The 21,845-nt window shown below is 40.9% G+C and overlaps 1 protein-coding gene across 2 annotated transcripts in view; it reads right to left on the reverse strand.

The window, feature by feature from the left end:
• Positions 1-21,845, reverse strand: part of PRKN (parkin RBR E3 ubiquitin protein ligase) — a 1,209,893-nt gene that overhangs the window by 967,273 nt on the left and 220,775 nt on the right. For both annotated transcript variants that reach the window (XM_069598877.1, XM_069598876.1), the window contains exon 2: positions 9,234-9,397. In XM_069598877.1, coding sequence (XP_069454978.1) covers positions 9,234-9,397 — 164 coding nt within the window. The remainder of the gene's footprint in view (positions 1-9,233; positions 9,398-21,845) is intronic.

A 21,845-nucleotide genomic window follows, 5' to 3' on the forward strand; every position in this document is an offset into this window, starting at 1 on the left:
CTTACTACTGCCAGTGGAAACAGAAGCCCAAGTCCCCCGCGTGGTATCTGTTGACACATGCCGTGAAGTGAGGACCCCTCCTTATTGCTGAAGGGGGTGATTTTCAGCCGCACACACAGTCTCCACTGTCAGAGTGCTAGAAGTGGTCTTGTTACTGCTTTAGAATGGTCGAAGCCCTGACCCTCCACTAGGGCCTTTCTGTGACCACCTCAGAAGTGATGGGAGGGGAACCTCGCTGCTGGAAGGAGCAGGTGGAAGTCTCACCTGCCGACAGTCTTCTCTGACCACAGCAGCTACAAAAAGCACATCACAACAGTCTCACAAGGGGGCAAGCCAGGCCCTGTGCTTGCATTCCTCACTACTGGCGGGGTGAGCGTAGGGCCACAGTTTTACTGTGTGTTTATCTGGTACACTACAGCCATTGTCTAAAAGGTTTCTATATTTTCAGTAAACTCTGCCCCTTGGATTGAGGGAAGACTTTTTCTTCTTTTTTTGTTTTTTCTCTGTGCATGATGCCATTTCTAGGTGCCAGTTTCATCACCCTCAAGTACTGAATATATTTGATTTTACAAAAAGTAGAAGAAATTCAAGCCCATATTATTCCTTGGGTCCTGAGGTTTTGAACTAGTTTGCATTTCTTTTTCTTCCTTTCAGAATCTTCATCCAGGTGCCCCCTCCAAAAAAAAAAAAGAATCTTCAAGTTTGTTATATGTGTAATGTTCACAGTTTTACCAAGAGGAGTAGGTAAAAGTCTGTGTATTCCATCTTCCCAGAAAAAAAATCTGGGCCAGATGACATATTTGCTGATGCCTCTATTTTTGCCATTTTTATTTACTTCTTTAAGTAAGTAACTGAAAGTCGCTCAGTCATGTCTAACTCTTTGCAACCCCAAGGACTATACAGTCCATGGGATTCTCCAGGCCAGAATACTTGCGTGAGTAGCCTTTCCCTTCTCCAGAGGACCTTCCCAACCCAGGGATCGAACCCAGGTCTCCCATATTGCAGGCGGATTCTTTACCAACCAGCTGAGCCACAAGGGAAGCCCTTAAAGCTATTAAATCTTATTGATAAGAAAGTAGAACATATTAGTGTACAAAGAAAATAATTATACTCAAACGGTGCTTCTCCAACTGTAGTGGACATATCCTTCAGGAACTGATGATTCTATGAAACTGATCAAAATGTTGTGGTATCAGATGGATTATAACATTAAAAAATATTTTTTACCATTTAAAAGATAAAAGTACTTTTTAAAATATAAATATTTTCATAATAAGATTATGGTCTTAAGCTATAAATCCCCAAAGTGCTTGGCAAAAGGCACCAAAAAACAATTTATTTCTAGAAGAAATTGAGACTCTAAAATGTGAGAAACACTGCCCGACTCCTGGGGTGACCATTTGTCTCTGTTTTCCCAGAGCACTGTCAGCATCCACTTTTTTGTTGTTTCCTGGAATAATCATTAATAGAGCCTTCCTTCACATACGAAGCGCTCCATTTTGTATAGCAAGCTATAATGGTCACATTATCTATGATCATTATGAAAACATACACAGAAAGTAAAAACAGGTGGGAGAATCCCAACCAGTGTTTCCGTCCCCCCGGGCATTCCACCTTCTCTTCAGTACACCGAGGCTTTTATTCAGCCCTTCTTTGTGGCAACACTAAGCAGCTCATATGCTGGTTCATATTCTTTTTCTCAGCAACTTGTCAATACACATTTTGTGCTCACAGTGTAAAGTATAGCATCTTTAGGGCTTCCCAGGGGGCGCTAGCGATAAAGAATCTGCCTGCCAACACAGGAGACCTGAGAGACTCTGGTTGGATCCTTGGGTCAGGAAGAACCCCTGGAGAAGAGAATAGCAACTCACTCCAGTGTTCCATGGACAGAGGAGCCTGGTGGGCTACAGTCTATGGGGTCGCAAAGAGTCGGATACGACTAAGCAACTAACGCACATAGCATCTGTAAATAGCAGCCCTGCTGCTGCTAAGTCGCTTCAGTCGTGTCCGACTCTGGGCAACCCCATAGACGGTAGCCCACCAGGCTCCGCTGTCCCTGGGATTCTCCAGGCAAGAATGCTGGAGTGGGGTGCCATTTCCTTCTCCAATGCATGAAAGTGAAAAGTCAAAGTGAAGTCACTCAGTCGTGTCCGACTCAGTGACCCGGTGGACTGCAGCCCACCAGGCTCCTCCGTCCATGGGATTTTCCAGGCAAGAGTACTGGAGTGGGGTGCCATTGCCTTCTCAGAATGTAAACATGTCTTCTAACACTGTATAAGAATATCAAGGAATACTAGTATTTGGCTAATTGCACACCTTAATAATACATGACCATCAAACTTGCAATTAGATGTATAACTCATTAGTCTGCAGTAAAACACATGGAAACAATTTACCAGCTTCTCAACATCTAAGTCAGTAAACTATGACATAACGAAAGTTGCAGAAACATAAAAAGTTTGTTTTTTAATAACCCACAGGTATACTTGAGCTTATAATTCTAATATAATAAAATGTGATAGAAATGAAGGAAAAAAATTATAAGATTAAATGTGTGAATATACCTATTAGCCAATAAAGAAAAAAATCATTATTAAATATAAAAACATATATGCAGAATTAGAGGTCTCCTTGTACATTTTTTCCTATCGTTTGAATTTTTATAACGCACATATTAATTCTATAATCAGAAAAATACAACCTAAGTATATGAAGCGGGAAATGATAATGTTGGAAAAAATCTGAAGGATATTAAGAAAACATCAACTTTCAAAACCTTAGCTAAACAATATTTACTTATGTTAGAGGCAGTTGAAAAAAATACATAGGGTATTCACAAGGCTCTTGTGAAGTTTTTGAAGTTTGAATATTTAGCAGGTTCATTAGAGATATGACCAAAACAATATATAATATTTTTTAAAATAGGTGAATATTCTTAAAAATGGACACAGTTTACTTTGTCAGTGAAAGTCACCTTTCATTATTCACAAATTTTGAAATACGTATTGTATATCACTAAAACATAGCCAATTAAATAATTTGGCTTCTTAGGGTTATTTATTTTTCTTTAATATTTACAAGCTATTAAAATCTTAATGTTTCTGATCTTCCAAACTCAGACCCTGCCATATTACAAAGCTTAATAGGGGTAATAAACTGATGTCTTTTAATACTTCTTGCAAAAAATATCTATTTCACTAAATGATGGTCTCCAAATGTGTATATACATTGTAAACCTCATTAAATTGAATATTTATTGAAAGGAATTTTTGACCATTCATCTGAATGAATCCTTTTTTAAAGCAAACATTTCTATTTGAAAATCTAATTCATTATTACAAATAGAATAACTTTCCACTAACACTAGTTAAATATGCTAAAGTTTCTCATAGCCTGGTTGTGACAGTTAGTTTTGTGTGTCTGTCTGAGCCATGGACTGTCCAGATATTTGGTCAGATGTCAGTCTAGCTATGCTCTGCTGCTGCTAAGTCACTTCAGTCGTGTCCGACTTTGTGCGACCCCATAGACGGTGGCCTACCAGGCTCCCCTGTCCCTGGGATTCTCCAGGCAACAACAATGGAGTGGGGTGCCATTTCCTTCTCCAATGCATGAAAGTGAAAAGTCAAAGCGAAGTCGCTCAGTCGTGTCCAACTAGTAGCGACCCCATGGACTGCAGTCTACCAGGCTCCTCTGTCCATGGGATTTTCCAGGCAAGAGTACTGGGGTGGGGTGCCATTGCCTTCTCTGCTAGCTATGATCAGATGAAATTAATACTAGAATCAGTACACTGAGTAAATCAGATGTGTCTCCTCAATGCACAAAACAGCTGACCCTCCCACAAGTAACAGGGAATTCTCTTGCCCAACGGCCATCTAGCTGGGACATGGTTTTTGTGTGTGTGTTTTGGGTTTTTTGGGGGGAGCAGGGGCCAGGGGCTGGGTGGGCAGCCTTTGGCTTGAACTGAAGCATTAGCTCTTCCTGAGTTGCGGGCCTACCAGCCTTCACAGAGGAATACCTCCATCACCTCTACCAGTTTACAGGTCCTCAGACTCAGCATGAAACTAAGTTTGCTGACAGATAAAGATTTAGGGACTTGTCAGCCTCCAAAAATGTGCAACCAATTCTTTGTTCTCTATCTACCTATCTATTTTGTCTCTCTAGAGATCTCTAAGTAATATACTTGGCTAATAACCTATACTGATATTAATAATAATACAGCTCATGTGATTACAGTGAATTCTGCTCAAAAAAAAAATCTTATCTAAACTCTCAAGTCCCTGTAATTTTACCGGTTAGTCTAATTGCAAATTTCATCTGTTTTGGCATATACAGCTACATTAAAACCTTAATTTCTGTGTACAATTTTGAATAATAAATCGATGATTATGTAAAGGTGATTCAGGGATTCTTGATATGCAGCGTGTTAGAACTGGGGGGTAGGAGAAAGGGTGACATTTGAATAGTCCCTGAATACTCTGTTACAAGAACCGACTAAGGAAAAAATGTCAGTTCTCTGTGAATAATATGTCAAACACCAATATTTTATATTACACACTTGTCATCATAAGGAAAATAATAAAAACATGGACAGAAACATTGTTTATGAAGTAGGAAAAATGTATAGGTCTTTCCAATTTACTTCTAACAAATATAGTGTATGGCAGACATCTGCTTTATAAAAATACATTTTAAAAGCCATAATGTCGTGATGAATCTTTGCTGAACAGCACAGCCATAGGTGTCTATTTTTAGTAAATATATGAGGAATAGTCATCTTTGTAAATTTTCTGAATTCAAATTCTTCTATTCTAAGTAAAGCCTGTAAATGTGAAGGTCAAACATCTATTTATAAACTCCACAAAGTTCTTTTCAGTTCAAATGTATAAATATTACACACACACATTTTACTGCCCCAGTAAAATATACATCCTATTATCATTGCCTTAACTGTTTAAATTACTGCAGCTACACTCATCATAATTCATGATGGAGAGCTGTCACGTTATTTAAGGTGATCACTTAGACCCTGATAATAATAAAAACAATAATAACAACTATGATAGTGATGATGCTAATAAATGCTAATATATGTGTTTACTATATGTCACACTCTGCTCTAAGAGTTTTACATAAATTAACTTAGCCCTCACAGAATCCCAATGAGAGAGGAATTATTATTAATTCAGTTTTACAAATGAGTAAACTGAAGTAGGACAAAGGCTAACAGAGTTTTGTCAAGAGAACACACTGGTCATAGCAAACACCCTCTTGCAACAACACAAGAGAAGATTCTACACATGGACATTACCAGATGGTCAATTCCGAAATTTATTACATTTATTACATTCTTTGCAGCCAAAGATGGAGCAGCTCTATACAGTCAGCAAAAACAAGACCGGGAAATGACAATGGCTCAGATCACCAGCTCCTTATTGTAAAATTCATATTTCAATTGAAGAAAGTGGAGAAAACCACAAGGCCATTCAGGTATGACCTAAATCAAATCCCTTACAATTATACAGTGGAAGTGAGAAATACAGTCAAGGAATTGGGTCTGATAGACAGAGTGCCTGAAGAACTATTAAGTTCATAACATCATACGGGAGATGGTGACCAAAATCATCCCAAAGAAACAGACATACAAGAAGGCGAAATGGTTGTTTGAGGAGGCCTTACAAATAGCTGAGAGAAGAAGAGAAGCGAAAGGCAAAGGAGAAAAGGAAAGATATACCCATCTGAATGCAGAGCTCCAAAGAATAGCAAGGAGGAATAAGAAAGCCTTCCTCCATGATCAACGCAAACAAATAGAGGAAAACAAAAGAATGGGAAAGACTAGAGATCTCTTCAAGAAAACTGGACATACCAAGAGAATACTTCATGCAAACTGAAACACAGAGGCCATATTCTCTAAGAATATTAGAGACCATTTTAAAAATTATTTTGCCTTAATTTGTAGTATTAAAAACTAGATGCTCCCTATATATAACATAAGCACTCTCATTTCAGAGGATCATCTAGGCACTTAGAAATGAATACACAGCACCAGGGAAGACGCCTTTGACATAATGTTACTGCTGCTGCTAGGTCGCTTCAGTCCTGTCCGACTCTGCGACCCCACAGACGGCAGCCCACCAGGCTCTGGCAGCCCACCAGGCTCCCCCAGCCCTGGGATTCTCCAGGCAAGAACACTGGAGTGGGCTGCCACTTCCTACTCTGGGGGATCTTCCCAGGGATGGAACTCTAACATCTGTGCTGCTGCTAAGTCACGTCAGTCGTGTCCCATTCTGTGACCCCACAGACGGCAGCCCACCAGGCTCCCCCAGCCCTGGGATTCTCCAGGCAAGAACACTGGAGTGGGTTGCCATTTCCTTCTCCAATGCAGGAAAGTGAAAAATGCAAGTGAAGTCACTCAGTCATGTCTGACTCTTAGTGACCCCATGGACTGCAGCCTACCAGGCTCCTCCATCCACGGGATTTTCTAGGCAAGAGTACTGGAGTGGGGTGCCATTGCCTTCTCTCGACATAATGTTCAGGGAAAGAAATTCACTACATAAAATTGCATTTTCACACCGATTACAACTGTATCAAAGTCAGCCATGCGCACAGTCAAGGGCTGTGAAAGGCACAACACGGTGCGGAAGCTGCTGCTCCTCCATGAACTCCCAGTCTCTCCTTCCCTCCATGACCAGATGAGCTGTGCCTGTGACAAAGCCCCGCGATTCACGCTGAACCCCTGCAAGCTGACTTTCTCCAGCTACAGTCCTGGCCCGAAAGCCCCTAAGTCACCACCACTGTCACCAAGCCTAAAGGCTCTTTGCTTCCTTGTCCTCCATGTTTTCACGGCACATACATTCTTTACTAGTGATTTTCTTTCCCCAAATTATCTATGAAAATGCCAGCTGGATGTACAATGCCTCGTATATCGGCTCCTCTCCTGTTACCGGAGGAACTGCTCGTGCCGTACGCTCTGCACCCCGGCAACTGAATCTGTTCCAGTCACTGCGGTACTTACCTCCATGCAGAGAGTGCTCAGAGCAAGCCCTGAGCTCCCCACCTCAGTGTGACTGCCTGCCAGCATCTCCCCCTGGCATTAACTCTTGCAATCTGGAAACTCCCGCCAGTGGTGAACCGGCATCTCCAGACTCGCTTTTCCCTCCAGGGCATCCTATTTTGTTCTCCATCTCCTCGCATGAAACTTCAATGTCACATGGGTCAAAGCTTTCTAAAACACAGCTCCCAATTCCCCTGTCACACACCTTCAGCACCTCCTCTAGCTTCTACAGGAATAGGACCATTTGCTTGCTCCCACACACCTCTCACGCTCATTCTTCATCTCCAGAATCCTACTTGAGTTTCAACTCACCCCGAAGTCTTTATTGGTGACATTCACTCAGCTGTTTCTCCTACATCTTTAAAATTTCATAATACTTATATTTCAGTTTTTATATGGCAGTTATCGTGTTTGACACCCTTATGTTATAGCTATTAGTTTGAGCCCCATGAAACTGCTGATATTTTTAACCTATGTAGTTCAATCTAGTATTACTGTTGATTTTAGAGGGCCTAAGTCAACGGCAGTCTCTAAGAAAATAGCAGTGGGTACTGACTTTCTTTGGGATCCTCTCAGAATCCCAGAATACTGGAAGTGTTGTAAAAATCAAGAATCTTAATGAACCCATCCAGATATCTATATTTGTATCTATCCATCTGTAGAAATCAACTGTCTATAGTAATTGGTATAACCTATCACCTCCAGTGGTAGAGGTGAGAAACTTTAGAACCTGAAAACTTCGGATAACAAAATATTTTGGTTCAAGAAGCTGTTTTAAAATAATTTATGATGGGAACATCCTTGGTTTTAGAGGTTGGCAGGTACAGTAAAAAAAAAAAAAAGCTTTCTAGGTGACTGAAATTTTAAAAAAAACAAACACCAAAACACTTTTCAGCACAGGTGCTTCCCTTATAAACACAAATTGCCTAAAAGCAAAGCACAGCACCCTGTGTGCACGGAGCAGAGCAGACTGCTGTCAGAGAAGAGGTGCTGGAGAAGAGGGGGCAATTCACATTTCCATAGGGCTCTCTTACACCCAGATCCGAAAGCCTTTCTTAAAGCAGTAAACATCGTCACCAAAAAGAGACAGCCATAGGATGTCAATAAAGTAGGGACTGGGTAAAGACACAGCACCCCACCATCACCACTGTTTACAAGAGCAGGCCCCCAAACAGCTGCAGGCAGAAATGCAACTCATCTGAGCTGGTGAAAAAAGGGGGATGCGGGGAATGTGTTTGGGGTTCTTCAGGATCACCTGAACAGTTCACAGAAAGCAAGTGGGTTTTCATACTTTCTCAGAGAGTGACTTCAATCCGTATTGGGGCCTGTTTGCTGGCTTCCCCAACACAAGACTGGTCTCCACTCCCAGAGGAAGGCACTGCTCCCCAGTGGCCTGCCCAGTTCACCTCTTCCCCTGCGGAAATATCCGCTGGGAATGAAGACCCACCCCCACTCCATGAAAAGATACAGCGCTGTGATGCTATGAGGAGCCCCACGGTGCCCGGAAAGCGTCAGGGACAGGAGAGTAAAACACTGGCTGCACCCTCCCCAACATTTCAGTGGCCCATTCTGGGGAACATGTTACTGAAACTTGGAGAAATTAAACACACAGGTGGACGTTCGCGGTGCGTGCGTCCTCCTCCCCGCTGCCTCGGGCGCTGATGGGCAGGGAGCTCGCGAATCTGCTCCAAGGCCCTGAGCCCCAAAACCTCCTTCCATCCTGAGCTGCGGCGGCAGACCCGGGACCATCCTCCAGGGGTCACAATTGGGTTGCAGATCCCTCCCGGCACAGTGACTGAGCAGCCGGATCTGGGACAATTTCTGTGACTCCTTCATTAAGATTCAAGTGGAATAAGTACGGTAGAAATTGAACAGACCCAGAAACGGTGCCTCGCTGCTCCTCTAGTCAGTAAACATTTATTCACTAAGCCCAGTCTGTGTGCTCGCTCTCTCTCTCTTCTCTCCCCCAGTCACAGTTGTTCTCCAATCCGTACCTGCTTGCTGTTTTAATGCATAATTAAGAAGGTCAGAATTAATGAAGCGGTGTGGAGTAAAGTTCAAGGAATCCCTAGGCACTATTTATTCTATTAGATCTCAGGCATGAATGTCAGCTTGGCTGCGCAAGCGGCATAAGCAATGGGGCTGGCCGCAGCCCAGGAACCCTCCGCCCAGGGAGACTCACCTGCACTGTCAAGCCATTCCGAAGCTCCTTCCCTGCGAAAATCACACACAGCTGGTCAGCTGGAACCCCCTGTCGCTTAGCAACCACCTCCTTGAGCTGGAAGATGCTGGTGTCAGAATCGACCTCCACTGGGAACCCGTGGTTAGAGTTGAACCTGACAAACACTGGACCAAAAAAAAAAAAAAAAAACAACACACGAAGCTTTAGTCAAAACCCTTAAATGGCAATTGCATTTAATGGCAATCCTTAATGGCAGTGCAACATTTCTGAATTGATTTGCCCCTCTCCTGCCCTTTGATAAGCAGTGTGCATTTTCTTTCACTTATAAAGCTTAAGGCTATGGAGCAACATTTGGAGAAAAATGGAGTTATCCTATGGGATTTCCCTTTCATATATTAGGCAGTGACCCACAAACAAAATTGCATGCTCCCTTTGACATCGTCCTGCGAAACAGGGGGACTCAAGCAGAACACTTGCTTGACTGGAATTGTGAGATTCCCAAGAGTTTATCCAGGAGATTCAGCTCTGACAGCCTGTACAAACTCACACTGCCTCTACGGCATCCCCCTTAATAAAAAATCAAAGGCGTCATGTCAGCACTCATGGTACAGCAGTGGAAAGAAATCAAGCCACTTTCTGAACTAGAGTGAAGACGCACCAGGTTGTGTCTAAGAGCCCGAGCCATCACTGGCGGTCCCAGCCAAAAGGCTCCACTGGGTCTCACGGAAACATGCATCTGCCCCTTCTTTTGAAAGACGCCATTTCTCCTGGAGCCACTATCCTCCTCAAGACCCAGGCTGGAGCCTTGCAGCCTCTCCATGTCTTCTTGCTGCCAATGCCATCCACCTCCTCCAAGTCTCTTCTTGCATCTGGCCTTTCCGTTGCATTCCTCCAGTCACGATGCTTATCAATCACATCTTGATTCTTGCAACAGCCTCCCAACTGAAGTCTTGTCTGTGTGTGTGTCGCTCAGTCGCGTCCAACACTTTGCCACCCCATGGACTGCAGGTCCCGTGCAACCCAGCAGGCTCGTCTGCCCGTGGAATTCTCAAGGCACGAATCCGGCAGTGGGCTGCCATTTTCATCTCGGGGGGAATCTCCCCTGGCCCAGAGATATAAGCCAGGTCGCCCACACTGCAGGCAGATTCTTTACCAACTGAGCCACCAGGGAAACGCAACTGAAGTCTTAATATACTCCTTTCACTTTCAGAATGTCCTACATTGTTCTGCAAAGTAAACCTTATTCTAGAGTGCTACCATGTCACAGCCCTGAAAAAGTTTAAAGGCTTAAAGCTTTTAAACTAAGTGCCCCCAAAATACAGACCACAGAAAACTCCTGCCCCTGCCTCTTACCTTTGTTCAATGACACTCCCTTCCTCACCGCTGCGTGCTGAAAGCCCATTCACCCCCAGGATCCATCTAAGACGTGACCTCCTCCCAGAGGCCACTCACTGTCAGCAGCGTCAAGACTGAGCTCACCTCTTCAGGATTCAGGAGCTGTTACTATGTACATCTTATAAGGCTTGCCACAATTTCTCAGGGACTCAGTACGACACAGGAGACAAGTACATCCTCCAAACTGAGAGGTCCTATAGGTCCCTTATCAGCTTAGGGGACTAGGGTAAACATACTAACCTTCACTCGTTAACTCTCAGTTTCCTAATCTTCAAAATATTTATAAAGCACATTAATAATATTTATAGTGTTTACAACAGTCAAACAATTACTTTTAAAAAATGGATATTTGTATATGTGTTCCTACCTTCTATGAAAGATCATAAACTCCTCAAGGCCAGGCACTACAGTTAATTTTCTGCTATACCTTCTTTAAATGGAGCATTAGCACTCAGTAGTTCTCAATATGTGAGATGGCCCACCAAATAATAATCATAATCAAATAATATTTACAATACCAATAATAGTCAAGTAATACTATGTGGTAGAGGCTGCACCTTACACAGGCCATTCGGGAGTCGGCGATGGACAGGGAGGCCTGGCGTGCTGCGATTCACGGGGTCGCAAAGAGTCGGACACGACTGAGCGACTGAACTGAACTGAACTGAATGATCTGGTAAGGTCACTATTATTATCCTTATTTAATAGAAAAGTAAATGCAGTCCTTGAGAATTGTAATCACTTTTCTGAGGACATCAGTTACTTTATAATGGAATCACAATTGAAATTCAGTTCAAACTACCTCTGAACCCAATTCCATTTCTACTGTAACACACTGCCTGAACTATTCTCAGAAGAAAAGTCCACGTTCCCTTCCTTATGACTGTGTGTGTGTGTGCGTGTGTGCGTGTGTGTGTGTGTGTGTGTGTGTGTGTGTAAAACACAACAGCAAAAAGTCTTTACACCATACATCACACGGCCTCTGTACAGGTTAGCAGTAGAAAATGAGATTAAAAGTAAAAGCTTCAGTCAAATGCTAAGAGCAAAGAACAATGAGCAATAGTTGTAAGACACAATGAGATAAAAAAGACACCAAACCTGAGAGTAAGTGCCAGCGATGACATTACAAGCGCAAAAACCTGACATATTTTACCAGCAAAGAAAATATTTAGAAAGGGTAAGAACTGTGACAAAAGTGTCCCAAATAAAGAAAACTGATTAAAAAAAAAAATTACAGAGGAAAAGGTGCTTTTGATATACGTTAAAGTAGATGCCATGTGACACTGTTGAAAGTTAGAGAAGGCAAATAAAAATATATTGGAAGCCCTTGAAGTATATTCTTGGTATCCTTAGATCAGAGACCATAAGCCGGCCAATTCATAGATGAGACATGGCGACCAGTGAGTGACTATAAGGAACAAAAGCTTCGGTCTAGTTCCAAACCTGATATTCTGGTGGTGGGAACTGATGTGGTTTTTTTTTTTTTTTTGAAGTAAAAATAGGGAAGGAGCAGTTGAAAAACCATACAAAAGCTATTTTTAAAAAGGGTTAAATAAATAAAATTCATTGAAAGAAGTAATCCGAGGAAACTCTGTAACCTTAAACGCCAATATCAATATAAACAAAGACAAATGAAAAGGCTAGGAAAAGAACAGAAAGCAAGTGAAAATGAAGTACAGAAAAGCAAACAAACAAATTCATGTTGTATGTTTATGTATGGCTGAGTCCCTTCACTGTTCACCTGAAAATCTTACAAGACTGTTAATCAGATATACCCCAATATAATAAAAAAAAGGAATAAATATTTAAGGAGATCTAAAGTTGTTGATTTTCCTCTAGAAATTCAAATCATGAAAATTCTACCCTAAGGAAAAGAATTATAAAGAAAACTAAAGGGGAAAAACAAAATCTGCAGAATAAATACTAGATAACTCTGTACCACTAATGAAATCATTACTATCTAAAAGCCTTCTGTTTTCCTCATAAATGGAAGATTAAAGTTTGTGAGCTTAAACTCAACTTGTATAAATCATACCAGTCCTTTATAAATGAATATTGTTGAGCAAAAAGTCAAAAATAGACTATGAATCTACCATGGAAAGATTGATCAAGTACATAGTAGGTATTTGGTCAACTAAAATATTTGTTGAGAGAATTAAATAAAAGCACAGCTCAAGACAGACCACTACCATCAGCATATAAATGGGATCAACAGTTTTGGGGCAAGACAGTTCCTTCTCAAAAAAGAATGCCCTAATCGCCTCTATAGGATGTTTAGCTCCAGCTGCAGCCCAGTAAATAACAGGAGCATATTCTAATAACTGTGCCAACCAAAGGTAACCCTACATATCTCTGAATGTCCCTTGGTGAGGCAGTTTCTTCTTTACCTTCAAGAAACATCACTCTGGTATCGCCAGCCCCAAGCAGATAGAACTTGTCCTCAGATTCCCTTCCATTCCTTATCCAACATCTCTGCCCAGAAAATCCACTGTGAACTCCTTATTGTTAACTCTCCATTTCTTTCCTTTGCATTCTTTAATGAACCCACTCTTGAAGTCTTGAAGATTACTCTTGGCATGAACTCCACATTTTCAATCAATGGTTGCTTTTATATTCTTTTCATATTTGGCCATTTGGGAATAATCAGCAAGGCCCTTGATCTAACAGCACTTTTTATTTTTCTCTAAGCATCGGCCACTAGGTCCTCCTGGTTTCCTTCAACAACACAGGACATACTTTCTTACTGATTTCAGAGTGCCCAGGGTTCTGCTTGATCTCTCTTCTTTTCTGAGTGTCCGCCTAGGGTTGCATTATCCAAGCTGCATGTCTTATAATTCTTGGGTAATTTAATGTATTCAAATGGGAAATTTTCATTCACCATGATTTTTACTTTATTTTCTTATTTTAAAATTAAACTCTCTCACAACCTACTACGTCAGATATTTCTCAGAACAATGTGATTCCATAGAGTTATCTAATTCTTAGGACCAATTCCTATGATCCTCAAGCTATAGAATTTCCTCACAAAAACTCTACTGATCATGTACTTAACAACTTCTATGAGAATCTCAAAATACTTACATAAAGGTGAAATTAACCTCCCACAAATCACATAGTATATCTTCAGTATTCTTAACATAAAATTTGTTATAATCTTAATTTTGTGCTGTCATAATTTAAAACATTTTTAAAAACACTGCAGCATATTAGGCATTTTTCATAGGACTCTGCTAGTGAAAAAATTTAACACACTTCCTAGATGAATGACTTTCCAAATTGGGTATTTTATTGTATGCTTTAAACTTGAACTTTAATTACTTTTTTTCTTAAATTGAAAAAACACAAAGTATGATTCAACAAGAACATCTACAATGCAGGATTAAAGTAAGTAGGAGATGAAAGTCTGACCAGCACTTGAAAACTGTTAATATTTTAAGAAAAAAGTAAACACTTATTTTGAAAAAGAGCCATATTATAATCTGATGACCATGTGCAGGGGGCGGGGGTGGGGGGGGAGTAACAAATGTGAAATCAACAATTAAGGGATAAGAAGCACTTGCTAGTTGATCATAAAGGTAATTTCTAAGTTCAAAGGAAAATGTATTGAGGGAAGGCTCATGCACAGATGCACCAAATTTCCCTAAAAGAACGAACTATGAATATACTCTGGCTCTTAAGCCGTAACTTCAACTGACAATGTAAACACAGGCCTCCACTGAGAATGAAGCCTTGAACAGTGATGTCGAACTTGCATCAAGCAGAGCTGAGAACCCTGGTTAACAATGGAACCCATCCAGGCTTGAGTCATGGATCAAACTCAACTGGCAGAAATCCCCTTTTTGGGCCATGATTACCTCCCCCTGCCCCCTTATTTTGTAGCCCATCATTCAGAGTGCTGCATGTTAGGGAAATGAACAAGATTTTGTGAGAGAGAAGTTCTAGGAAATAGCACCATGAAAACAACCATTTTATTAACCACCAGGATGAGACAATTGCAAAATTATCTGCTTGCTGCAGAGGACAGATTTCGACTTCAACAATTTCCTTTAAAAAATAAAAGTCAAATAACGTCACTGTTCTGAGCCCTACTCTTTTCTAATATAATTTAGTCTACAGTACTCTATTCCTTTAACCAGTGAATAATGGTGAAGAACAAATCTGTAGAAGTATATAGCATTTTTGGAACCACAGCTCAATGTTAAGTGACTTATGTACACAAACTTTTATTGAATTCTTACAGGACCCAGATTATTGTTACTATTTTAAGGCTATTATTTATATCATTTAACTTAAAATATTTAGAAAACTAAGATCATGGCATCTGGTCCCATTACTTCATGGGAAATAGACGGGGAAACAATGGAAACAGTGAGAGATTTTATCTTTTGGGGCTCCAAAATCACTGCAGATGGTGACTGCAAAAGACCCTTGCTCCTTGGAAAAGTTATGACCAATCTAGACAGCATATTAAAAAGCAGAGACATTACTTTGCCAACAAAGGTCCATCTAGTCAAAGCTATGGCTTTTCCAGTGGTCATGAATGGATGTGAGAGTTGGACTATAAAAGAAAGCTGAGCACCGAAGAATTGATGCTTTTGAACTGTGGTGCTGGAGAAGATTCCTGAGAAGTCCCTTGGACTGCAAGGAGATCCAACGAGTCAATCGTAAAGGAAATCAGTCCTGGATATTCATTGGAAGGACTGATGGTGAAGCTGAAATTACAATACTTTTGCCACCTGATGAAAAGAGCTGACTCATTTGAAAAGACCCTGATTCTGGGAAAGACTGAAGGTGGGAGAAGGGACAACAGAAGATGAGGTGGTTGGATGGCAACACCAACACGTTAGACATGAGCTTGGGTAAATCCAGGAGTTGATGATGGACAGGGAGGCCTGGTGTGCTGTAGTCCATGGGTTCACAAAGAGTCGGACCTGGTTGAACAACTGAATGAACTCTACTGTAAGTTCCTTCTGATCAGAAACTTCTTCTAGTCTCTTCATCCTCACTATCACGTGTTAGACACAGACCGGGATTTCCACTTTTTGTAATGGCTCAGGAACATGTCAGGCCAATTCCCTGCAGAAAATATGTGGACCTGAAGGCACTGAAGCGTGAAGAGAAGGGAGACTCTGGTAGAGCGCATGTCAGGAGAAGCAAAAGCTGGCAAGCTCACTCACAGCTCTTAGTTTACAGCCAGGTACAATCTGGATGGCATGAAGGGTTGCAGGTACACTGCAAAGAAGCAAAATCCTGAACCTGGAGACACTCGCCTCTAAGAAGAGAACAGCAGGAAAAATCCCAGAAGGAAAAGAAGCATAAAGGGAATCACCAACTCTGTCTACCCACATCTCTGACAGGTTCCTGAACCACACAGACGCATAACATACTTAAAGCATCTCGGCAAAGGGAAAGATCCGCTCAAAGAGATGGACTTTAACTCTCCACCCTTCAAATGAGCACTTCAAATAGTGACTTCTTCCAAAGAGCACAGTGTGGGAAGAGGGAACAAGAGAAACTTCCTAGCGGAGAAACCAGAGAACAGCACTTTAGCCAGGTGATCCAGGTCAACATCAGCAGAGAGAAGTCCCACTGATGCTGTGTACTCTTCATCTCACAGGAGGACCATGGCTTTTTATCTCTGGGGTCTTCCTATCCAAAACACAAAACCCCAGTCTAACCTTGAGAGGAGCATCAGACATATACCAGTAGAGGAACAGTCCTAAAAATACCTGACCATTAGCCCTCAGAACTTTCCAGGTCATCAAAATCCAAGCTGAGAAATTTTCACCATCTAGAGGGGCCGAAGGAGACATGGCAACTAAATGTAATATGATATCCTAGATGCCATTCTAGAAGAGAAAATGTCCCTGAGTCAGTGATGACATCCAACCATCTCATCCTCTGTCGTCCCCTTCTTCTCCTGCCTTCAATCTTTCCCAGCATAAGTCAGTTCTTCACATCAGGTGGCCAAAGTATTGGAGTTTCAGCTTCAGCATCAGTCCTTCCAATGAATACTCAGGACTGATTTCCTTTAGGATTGACTGGTTGGATCTCCTTGCTGTCCAAGGGACTCTCAAGGGTCTTCTCCAACACCACAGTTTAAAAGCATCAGTTCTTCAGCACTCAGGTTTCTTTACAATCCAACTCTCATATCCATACCTGAGTACTGGAAAAACCATGAAAAGTATGAAAGTATGAAAGTGAAGTCGCCCAGTCGTGCCTGACTCTTTGTGACCCTGTGGACTCCTCCATCCATGGGGTTGTCCAGGCAAGAATACTGGAGTAGGTTGCCATTTCCTTCTCCAGGAAAAAACACAGCTTTAACTAAATGCCAGCTTGGCTTTATCCAGCCTGGCAATACAGGAGATCCCAGTTCGATTCCTGACTCAGGAAGATCCGCTGCAGAAGGGATACGCTACCAACTCCAGTATTCTTGGGCTTCCCTTGTGGCTCAGCTGGTAAAAAATCCGCCTACAAGTCAGACACTGACTTTTGCTTTTCAAGATGTAAGAAAACTAAGAAAACCTGTCACAAGCAGACTCACTCTATAAGAAATGCAGATGAAAACTTCATTTTAGAGGTTAATGATATCAGAGGGAAATGATGGTCCTCGTGAAAGTTTAAGAACAACAGAAATGCAAAAATATCTGAGTAAATACAGAAGACAATTATACAGGGATTTTGCTTCGTTCATCTTAATTTCTTTAATAATGCAATAGATTATATGGACTTAATTAAGTCACATCCTCAAATTCATATTTTAAAGCCCTATCACCCAATACAATGATATCTGGAGATGGGACCTTGTGGAGGTACTTGGGTTTACATAATAAGGTCATGAGAATGGGGCCGTCATGATGATATTAGTGTCCTTATCCTATAGGAAAAGATGCCAGAATGTTTGCTTCCCCTCCTTCTGCTACACGAGGGTGCACGGAGATGGAGGTTGTCTGAGTCAGGAAGAAGGCCCATCCCAGAACCTAACCATGCTGGACTCTGACCTCAGACTTCCAGACTCCAGAGCTGTGGAAAACTACATTTATATTATTTAAATTTCCCAAGCTAGTGGTAGTCTGTTATGGTGCTGAGCAAAGAAAACATTCAACACAAAAATTAAAAAGCTTCATGAGTGGTCCAAAATACAAAGATAATAACTATGACAAAAAGAACAGGGGATGGATAACAACCATTTCTCGTACATTTTGTGGGGAAACTGGTGCAATATTAACAATATTGACTGTCAGAATTTAAGAATATGCATGAAAATTACTGGAGTAAATTATAATGTTGAGTCAAAAAGTAAATAAAAATTACAGTGGAATTCTAAAAAATATTGAATCAGCTAGAATCAGAAATGAAGTAATAGAGGAGCAAAAATGGAAGAGTAAGTAGAAAACATGTAATAAAATGACAGACTCAGATTCAGTCATTTCAATAATTGCATTAAATTTTAATGAAATAAATACTTCAATTAAAAGGCATAGGCTGTCAGATAGGAAAGAACAAGGTTTACCTAACGATGCACTCTCTGTAGAGCTGTGTTTTACAAACAAAGACAGAAATAGTTTGAAAGTTAATCAATTTAAAAAATGCAATTATTAACTCTTACCTAAGGCCCACCATATCATTTAAAAATTTCAGTTACTACATCAATTGCACAATAGTAATTTTTTTCAGTTGCTTAATCGTGTCCAGCTCTTTGTGACCCCATGGACTATACAGTTCATGGAATTCTCCAGGCCAGAATACTGGAGTGAGTAGCCTTTCCCTTCTCCAGGGGATCATCCCAACCCAGGAATGGAACCCAGGTCTCCCACATTGCAGGTGGACTCTTTCCCACCTGAGCCACAAGGGAAGTCCAAGAATACTGGAGTGGGTAGCCTAGCACTTCTCCAGATCTTCCCGAGCCAGGAATCAAACCAGGGTCTCCTGCATTGCATGTGGATTCTTTATCAAATGAGCTTTTAATGTTTAGTTGGTTAGAAAATTTTCATTCAATAAGAAAGATACTCCCAATGGAGTTGTATTTCACTGTGTTTTAGAGTACACTGTAATTGATCCAAAGTGACTTTAGGATACTGATAATGATATCTTATGTTTAGAGTGAGCTTTCAGTTTTCAAAGTGCTTTTACAGACATTATCTCAGTTAATCTTCACAACAGCTGTGAATGATGATTGCGACAGCATTTACTACTCCTTCTTTTAAAGTGAATAAACAGATGTATGAGAAGGAAAAGTGGTTTACCTGAGATTTAAAAGGGAAGAAGCAGGAACTAGAAGCTGTGTCCTGAGCCCCTCGCTACAAAGGCTGTATGTTACCCCAGGGAGGTAAAAGGCAATCTCTACACCTCTGAACCCTCATGTAAGCTTACTTAAGACTGATATGTTAGAAAACATGTCTATGGATGAGGCGTCATAATAGTTCTTAATAGTTCATAATAGTTCTTGTCCTACTTTCTCTTCAAAATCAACATTTTCCCATTTTTAAAAAAAGTCAACCCACTCATTCTTTCCCAGTTTCACTCTGGTTCATTAGCACACAGCATCCAAAAGAAAAAGGGTAACTTAAATTATTGGTGATTAAAAAGCTTCTTTTAACCAATAACTTACAATAGTGCTTGGCTTCTTATACAGTAGGGCTTCCCTGGTGCCTCAGATGGTAAAGAGTCTGCCTACAATGCGGGAGACCCAGGTTCGATCCCTGGGCTGGGAAGATACACTGGAGAAGGAAATGGCAACCCACTTCAGTCCTCTTGCCTAAAAAATCCCACGGATGGAGGAGCTTGTTAGGCTACAGTCCATGGGGTCGCAAAAGAGTCGGACACGACTGAGTGACTTCACTTCACTTCTTGGACAGTAGAGTGAAAGCTGGGTTTAAGAATGGCCTGTTTTAGGCATCTCAGACTATCATCTGGGTTAGGTTGGGTTGTTAGGAATTCAGATAAAGCAAAGAGGGACAAGATCTTCCACACCCTCAGTCTCGCCAAGAAGCAATTCCTCTGATCCTGGGAAAGATGCAAGGCAAAAACGACGTGGTCAGACAGCACCCTCCAGGAGACAGTGGAGGACTGAGGAGCCAGCCTGGTGTCCGGACGGAACAGGCACAACCGCCCAAGGGGACTCTAAGCCCAAGGGGAGAGTAGAGATAAGACTGAGTTGAGTCTCAGGAGAGTAGACATAAGACTGTCATTTGTAATATTGGACTGTTCAAAAAAAATTGCAGGGGTGGGGGGCAGTTTTCCATAAGATCTGATGGAAAAAGACAAACATACTTTTTTGTCAACCCAATACAAGTTAATTGTGCCTTATTTCAATTGGGAAATGAACTGCTGGCAAAGTTCTATTCCTTCCCTAACATCCAATCTTATATCTATTCAACCATCGACCCAGTCATTTATTCACCTAACAAGCCAGCTAGGCAGCCATCCAGCCAGACAGTCACTTACCCACCGAGGCTTAAGAATTAAATAATAACAAAATAGCTGTTGGGGGCCATTGGTTTTTTTTCTGATAAATTCTTACTGACTGACTGATCCAATAAGACTTGTTTTGCCAATCATGTCAAAAGGCAGGCATTTTTCCCCAAATTGAATAAACTATATATGCAGCCTCAAGGCTTTGGTAAAAACATATTTAAAAAATGCTTTTATCTCAGAGATGTTTCAGAGTGACACAGAAAGAAATTCAAAACAAAAAATAATCCATTTTTGTTATTCATGCTAGTTAGGTTCTATAAAGTCACCACAAACACTAAATTAGTAGAATACTAAACCGTAGTTCCTAAGAGAAATGCAGAGTTAGGTTCCTATGAGCTTCTCATCACAAAATTTTCACCAAGCAATCAATACATAGCTTTGTTTTACGTGCGTCTCTGTTTAGAGACATCTAATATACATAGCTGATTCATTAACACTGAACCACGACCAGCAGCAATCAAACTCATACCTGAACAAAGCTTCTTTAACACACAGTTTCTCCATAAGGCATGTCATATCAAGTAACTGCACCAACCTACATCCCCATCAACAATATACAAAGGTTCCCTTTTCTCCACATCCTCTCCAACATGTTAGTTGTAAATTTTTTCGTGAGAGTCATTTTGACAGGTATGAGGTGACACCTCACTGTGGTGTTAATTGCATCTCTCCAATACTTTTTGTTGCGTAACATACTTTCATATGCCTATTAGCCACTAATTTTTAAGATGAAGAAAATGAATATGATTAAATTATTTAGATTGAGTAAAAGAAATGTTTGAGAAAAGTAAATTGTAATTTTGAGAAAAGTAAATGTTTTTGCTGTGAGCAATATACCTCACTGATTTGTGCATTAAAAGCATTTAAGCTAATATATTCTAAAGTCAGCATCACATTACTTTTGAGTTAATACAGAAACAGACTTGGAAGAGTGTTTGGAACACAGTAGACATTCACCAAATGATAGTATTAACAGTTTATGAGGAATCACATCCTAGACTTCCCTGGTAGTCCACTGATTAAGGCTCCAGGCTTCCAATACAGGGGGTGTGGGATCTATCCCTGGTGCGGAAACAAAGATCCCCCAGGCCACACTGAGTCATCAAAAAATAAAATAAATTTTAAAAAAATTAAAATGAATTAAAAAAAAAAGAAATCACAATCCTATGTCTTCTATTGATTTAACACAAAACATATTTAACAATTAAACAAAATGGTCAGTTAGATGGTCAGTAAAAGGGAGTCTCTGTCCCACAGACCAAAACTTATACTGTAATTCTAATCTTAAACTTTAAATACAAAATTCCAATCCTGAGTGTATTTTCTAACTCCCCAGAAAAAGCCTGTGGCAGCATCAGTCGACATGTGCCAGGCAGAGTGTGACTGCATATGTAGAGCTCCCATGTCCGGTCGCCTTGGTGGACTCCCTTCTCCTCTTCCTTCATTTAACCTTGCTCTGCTTTAGTGTCCTCAACAGTGGAAACCACTGTCCAGCGCTGTGGCGAGGATTAAATGGCAGACTACATGTATACTGTAAACAATCAGTAAATGTTTGTAGCTGCTAGTATTGTTAATAGTAGCTATTAATGCAATAAAAAGCAACCCTATTTTCCAAAATAAATTGCAAAATGGCTTTCTGGTAGTCATCAAAATGATGTTACGTTCTTAAGCTCCCTTTGGATACATTTATTAAGATCTTCTCTTAAAATCTCTCTATAGACATGGACAAGTTGGGACTTC

Source organism: Ovis canadensis, chromosome 8 (genome assembly GCF_042477335.2).
Source record: "Ovis canadensis isolate MfBH-ARS-UI-01 breed Bighorn chromosome 8, ARS-UI_OviCan_v2, whole genome shotgun sequence".
NCBI classification, from domain to species: Eukaryota; Metazoa; Chordata; class Mammalia; order Artiodactyla; family Bovidae; genus Ovis; species Ovis canadensis.